Source organism: Miscanthus floridulus, chromosome 4, assembly GCF_019320115.1.
Source record: "Miscanthus floridulus cultivar M001 chromosome 4, ASM1932011v1, whole genome shotgun sequence".
NCBI classification, from domain to species: domain Eukaryota; kingdom Viridiplantae; phylum Streptophyta; class Magnoliopsida; order Poales; family Poaceae; genus Miscanthus; species Miscanthus floridulus.
Genome location: NC_089583.1, coordinates 14159965 through 14166493, shown reverse-complemented (window position 1 = coordinate 14166493; position 6529 = coordinate 14159965). Strand labels below are relative to the sequence as shown.

Here is a 6529-nt window from a genome sequence, read left to right as displayed (position 1 = left end):
GGCAGGCTAGGCCTGAACGTCCTGGCATCTAGTGTCCCAGATTGTGCGGCACGGTACAGACCCACGAAATGTGTACCTGAGTTGTACCAAAGGTGACCTAAGGTGACCGTTGATCTGGTCTGCCTGGGTTTGTGTTAGGAATAAATTCCCAGCTGGTTGAAATCGATTCGAATCGCCGTCTCTCCCGGATAGTGAGAAACTTGGCTAGCTCCAACATCGTAGTAACTGTGTTATGGAATATGATGGTTCGAATGAATTTTGAATTTCAATACCTGCTATGGTTACTATTGTATGCTCTAAAAAGATATACCACATGTTTGGCACATGATAGTTGCTAATCTAGAGATGGATAGTTATAATTAACTTGATGACATAATTATAATTGTATAATTGAGTTAATCGCTTTTTATGCAAATTGTTGTCGAGCTACCTCCACTTATAAAGCCTTGCATACTCCTTGGAGTCAATTTTATTTCTAGTTATGACGGGTAAGTCTAGCTGAGTATATTCGAGTACTCAGGGTTTATCCCACCATGTTGCAGGTAAGGTTTTGACCTGCTGAGGATGGTGGCTAACCACCAGTGGGCTCGGTGACTCTATATTCACTTCTCATCTACATGCTTTTGTCTAAGGATGTCACTTATGCTAGCAATGTATTTGGAACTTATATCAATGTAATCCTTTGAAAGCAAATGTTGTTTTCACTAATCGGTTTTGAAACCCAAACTTATACTATTATTTGTGAAACCATTGTAATATTATTCCGCTGCAACTCTATGTATGTGATGTGTATTTGCTTAATCACGCGATCTTGGTTGTGATGTTGATTTACCGAGGTCCTGCGTGACACTCGGCGGACTACCGGGTTTATATAAGTGAGAGTATGCGTGTGTCAATGTGTTCAGCGGGGACAACCGTACTTGATCTTGTATAAATTGGGCGGTTCTGTCACAGCCCAAAGCGGTGGGATCCGAGGGTGAGGTCGACATCTCAGAAAAGGGGAACATGGACTCATCAAAAACTGCATGACGGGAGATGATGATCCTGTTCGAATGGAGGTCGTGACATCGATAACCCTTGTGATTGGAAGAATAACCGAGGAACACACACAAGGAGGAACGAGGTGATAGTTTGTGTGGAGCGGTGGAGGACAAGTTGGGATAACAGGCACATCCAAAAACTCAAAAATGAGTGTAGGAAGGATGAGTACCGTAGAGAGCAAAAAACAGTGTGAGGCCGCTGAGGGTCGTAGTGGGATGACAATTAAGGAGATAGGTGGCAGTAAGTAGGGAGTCAGCCCAATAGACCGGTGGAAGTCCGACCTAAAAAAGAAGAGAGTGCACAATATTATTAATAGTACGAAGAGCGCGCTTGGCTTTACCGTTTTGCTGAGAGGTGTATGGGCACGACATGCGAAGGACGGCACCCTGTGAGAGGAAGAACGTGTGGGCCGAGGAGTGATCGAACTCACGGCCATTGTCGCACTGGACGGCCTTGATAGGAGTGCCAAACTACGTGCGCACATAGGCAAAAAAGTTAGAGAGGGTGGCAAAAGTATCGGATTTAAGACGAAGCAGAAATTTCCAAGCATAGTGGGAGCAATCATCGACAATAACAAGATAATATTTGTAACCCAACACACTAGCGACAGGGGATGTCCAAAGATCACAATGTATTAAATCAAATTTGTTGACAGCTCGAGAGGAAGATGTCCCAAAAGGAAGACGAACATGATGGCCTAATTGGCAAGCATGACATATGTGATCATGTTTGGGTTTATTACATGGAGTAGCATGTGAGGTAATAAGCTAGGACAGAGCTTTGGAGCTGATATGACCGAGGCGACGAGCCACAGGGTTGAGGTGGAGGTAGGAGCTGCGAGTGCGGGTATGCTGGTGGTGGGCGGGAAGAACGAGTAGAGGTCACCCGTGCTATTGCACTTGGCGATCATGCTCTGTGTTTGAAGGTCCTTCACAGAAAGGCCAAAAGGATCAAACTCTATAGAACAATTATAATCAGTGGCGAACCGGCGTACTAAAATTAAGTTCTTAATAATGCCAGGTGAAACTAAAACATTATTTAGAACAAGAGGACAATGCGGTGCAGGAAAAGAGAATGAATCAATAGAAGTAACAGGCAGCAAGGCACCATTACCGACAACGATGGATGAAGGACCAGACAAGGAGGGAGGCCAAGGAGAAGAGATAATACCAGAATGGGTGGTCATGTGAGAACCGGCACCAGAATCAGCATACCACTCGGCGGGGTTGGTAGGCGGCGTCAGGGACATCGTGTTGAAGTTATTGATGAGTGATGCCTACTCCCAAGATCCACTAGACATGGGGTTCCACGGCGGAGGCAGAGGTGGTGTACCCGATGAGGACACCGAAGACGGGGCGAACGTGGGAGCTATGCCTCCGTACATGAAGCCTGGAGGTGGCGGTGCGAACCCTGGGGTCATCGCCAGGTAGTAGGGCAGCATGTTGAATGGAGGCTGGGGGTGGTCATACGGTGTGGACGGAGGACACATCATGTGGCCAGGTAGACCACTATAACCGTGCGGCCACGACTGCACAGTACCAGACCAGGGATTGATGTGACCCTGCCTAGGCCAGATGGTGCGCCACCACTATGTCGAGGTCCACCAGAGCCGCCACTAGACTTGCCGCCGCGTCCATGGTGGCACGAGTTGCGCGATCCAGCAGGAGCGCCAGAACCAGCGGGGGCCGATGCAGAAGGGCGCTGCAGAGGTGGCGTTGGTGCAGCGACCAGGGCCGGTGGCGCCGGCGATGTGGCATGAGTGTCGTCGGCAATGATGTCGTTGAGGTTGATCTCCTCGAGGAGCAGCAGCGTGCGTGCCCCGTCGAACGTGAGGAAGGGCCGCTGCATCTTCATATTCGACACCATGTGGCGAAATTTGTCGTTGAGGCCACGGAAGAGGGTAAGGATGAGTTGCCGATCACCGATCGGATCACCAAACTCGGCAAGGGAGGCGGCCATCGTCTCAAGGTGGCGGCAGTAGTCCATGATGGAGAGGGCGCCCTGCTTGAAGGAGCGGAATTTAGCCTCCAGCAGTAGGGCGCGAGACTCACGCTGCCCGAGGAATTCATCCTCAAGGTAGAGCCTAGCAGCGCGGGCGTTGGGATCCCGAATCATCAACGATTGCTGCAGATCGTTGGACACGGTGCCGTACACCCAGGTAAGGACGCAATAGTGCATGGTCGACCATGCGGAGTGCTCAGGGTAGGAGTCATCGGAGAGCACGTGATCCTTGAGATTGTACTTGCCGAGGACGATGAGGAAGAGGGAGCGCCAGCGACCATAGTTGTTGGCCGGCTTCTCTAGGGTCACGGGAATCAGAATCTTGATGTTGATGACGGCGATGGCCTACATGTGCAGGGTGGCGTTGGCGGCTTCCTTGGCGGCGAGCGCCTGGTCGTGAGCGGCACGAGCAGCAGCAGCGGCGACATCGTCATCGCTGGGCGCCATCAGTAGCAGCAGCAGATGCCTGGCGATGAATCTGCAGCAGGCAGCGGCAAGAAGGAGGCCCGGCGAGGATCTCAGTAATAGGCAGTGGAAGGGCCGGCGATGTGAGGTCAGCGGCGGCGTAGGGATTGTGGGAGCCGGCGACGTAGTCAACGGCGGCTAGTGTTTGTGGAAGCGGTCGTGGGAGCGAACCGTCTTTGATACCATGAAAGCGTAATAGGTATTATGGAATACGCGTTGTATTACTTAGGGACTTGTGTTGTGTACATATAGGCACGATGGAGAGCCGGATACGGCAGGCCCATGGGCCGTGTCACGTTTACAATCTAACAATATATACAGAATTGAAGGTAATTAGTTACCTGCGTGTGCAAAATGTATGAGAATGTTTAGGTTGATTCTCTTTATTTTTTCAGAAAAACGTTTACCACTATTATTGAATATAATTCATTTTTATTATTTGTTATACTCATCTATCACCATATGCTGTTGCACAGACTACAAGAGTGGTAAGCGTTAGAAATTCATAGATAACTTTTAGGCCTGCTTCTAATCAAACTGTTTACCTTTGCCCTCTTTAATTGTTCGTATTCTAATGTAGTACTCATATAGATACTTTTTTTTTATCTTTGCCTAGTTGTAACAAATTTTAGTTACCAATTACCCTATGTAATTCATTCATTGTTTTCCACATTGCCACGTGTATTGGATATATGCTTTGCTAAAACCTCAGTTCGGATTATACGCTTGACCTGGAAATAGATATGTAACCATTGTTTCATACACAAATATATATAAAAGTCTCGATTTGGCATGGGTCCATACAACTCCGTCGGCTTACCACGGTGTGCGGGGGATTCAGAGCTAGTGAAGCCAAAAATATAGTAGCTTCACTAGCTCCTAGTTCATTTTGAGAAGAGAGATAAAAATAACTCAATGTTACAATGCAAGGAGGAACAGACCGGACATCCACCAAATGGGGTCTTGGTGTGAATGGTGACTCACATCATGAATGTATTACTTTTATAAGTTAGTTCATTTCCATATTAACAAAGATAGAGGTGAATAATTTAGAAGCACATATATAAGTACTTTGTATCTTTTAAATGACAGATGTAGGTTGATGCGATTGTAGATGGTTTCTTTATTTTATTTTCCATAATGGCATAGCTGTAGGTTACTTATGTTATTTGCAATAATGGTACGGCTGAAAATTTATGAGGCTATAGGTTCAAAATGGCATATATGCATTAGGATGAAGGTTAGGGGTTACCTTATGTTATTTTAATAATAGTAGAGATGGGTAATTTAGATTTAAAAATTTAAGCTGTAACTTTCAAGTGTTTTCATAATGGCAGAGGTGGTAATTATAAAATTATTATAGATCCAATCGTGACAACTAGAGTCTATCAAATCCATGTCCAATTAAATGTTTATGATTTTTTCTAGCGCTTCTAATTAGGAATAACTAGTCACTCAACCCTTCCGCACAGGTTAGAATCTTATGAGACAACCATTGGTCCTATTTAGTATTTATGTAACACCCTAAAATTTGCATGGTTTTAAAATAGAAAAAAATGATTTGATTATGCATTTATGTGAGCATTGAAATTTGAAAAAATAATAACTTTGTTAAAATTAAAATCAAATATAGGTCTACATACATGTCTATGCATTCATGCTGCTGCATATTATCTTTGTATTGTGTGGTTTGAAATCAAATTTCAAATTGAATTGAATTTGTATTCAAATTTTGTTTGGAAAATTAGTTTAGAAAATAGAAAAGGATTTTATTCTTCCCTTCTTTGCTTTCGGTCCGAACAGCCCAGCTTGGCCTGGTTCCTGCACGGCCCGTCCCCCCCCCCCTGCGCGGCCTACTTCTTCTCTGCAGGCGGCCCAGCTGCGCGCAGATGCCGTGCTCCTTTCTCTCAGTTTGGCTGACAGCCCAGGCCCGCTCGTCAGACGCGCCTTCTTCCTCCCAGACTCTGCTCCACCGCCGGGACTCCGCGCTGCTCTTGCCTCGTCTGTTGCCGTGCCGCCCCCGTCTTCCCGCTCCATAAAAGCCGAAGCCCACATCGTGCCGCCCTCACCTAGACGCCTCCGAGCCGCCACCCATGCCCTACTCGCAGCCGCCGTAGCCCTAGCGTCGTGATAGTAGACCCGTCATCGCCGCGTTCGTCATTAAGCCACCTCTTCGCCTCCGCGACTACCTTGCTGGGCTTCTACGTGAGGTGAGCAAGTTTCAAGTACTGTCCTTGACCCTTCTCTCGCTTTCAACCGCCGGTGCAAGCTCGCCATTGCATCACCGGATTCCCGAGCCACCAAATCAAGCAATGCGTTGTCACTATGCCGTCACAGCCGCTCCAAACCCCTCCTTCGAGTTTGTCTTGCGCTCCTCTTGCTTCCCGTGCCTTTCCCGTGTCCAACGGCGGCCGGAGTCACCGATTCGCCCAACTCCGGCGAGGTCCGAGCCTCTCCAGCCATGGCGCTGCCGCGCACAGCGCCGCTCCGGCGACCTTCGTTCACCGAACTTATCTGCACCGTCCGATCTGAGATCAATGGCCCAGAATAGAAGATACCCCTTCGCCTGTTGTTTTGCAAAAAGGCCCTTATAATTATTTGGATCTAAACCCGTCGTCCTTGCATTTATTCTAAAGAGCCCCTGTGTTTCTTCGTTTTCATTCCCACAGTCCTTGGGTCGGTTGAAAATCTGATTTTATTTATTTAAATTCAAAAATTAAGTTTCAACTATTTACAGTTTTGCCACTAATCTTGTTTTAGCCATAAAGTCTTCGTTTTAACTCCGATTTGATCCGTTCAACTTGCGTTAGGTTCGTAATTCCATAATCTACATGTTCAAACTACTGTTAGGTATGTTTTCAACTTTTAAAATTCAAGGTTAGATTTAATCCATTATTTTACTGAAGGAAATCTTACATAACTTCTTCGTTTTAGCTCCGATTTTTGTGATCTTTGTGTCTGTGTGGTCGTAGCAAGACGTAGATTCATTTTACAAATTTTTCATCTTAATTTTATGTTGTTG

The 6529-nt window shown here is 46.6% G+C and overlaps 1 protein-coding gene across 1 annotated transcript; it reads right to left on the bottom strand.

Moving 5' to 3' along the window:
- Window positions 1-2529: 2529 nt before the first annotated feature.
- Window positions 2530-3219, bottom strand: LOC136548077 (uncharacterized). The gene has a single exon (XM_066539723.1). The coding sequence runs from the start codon at window positions 3217-3219 to the stop codon at window positions 2530-2532; it is 690 nt and encodes a 229-aa protein (XP_066395820.1).
- Window positions 3220-6529: the final 3310 nt, after the last annotated feature.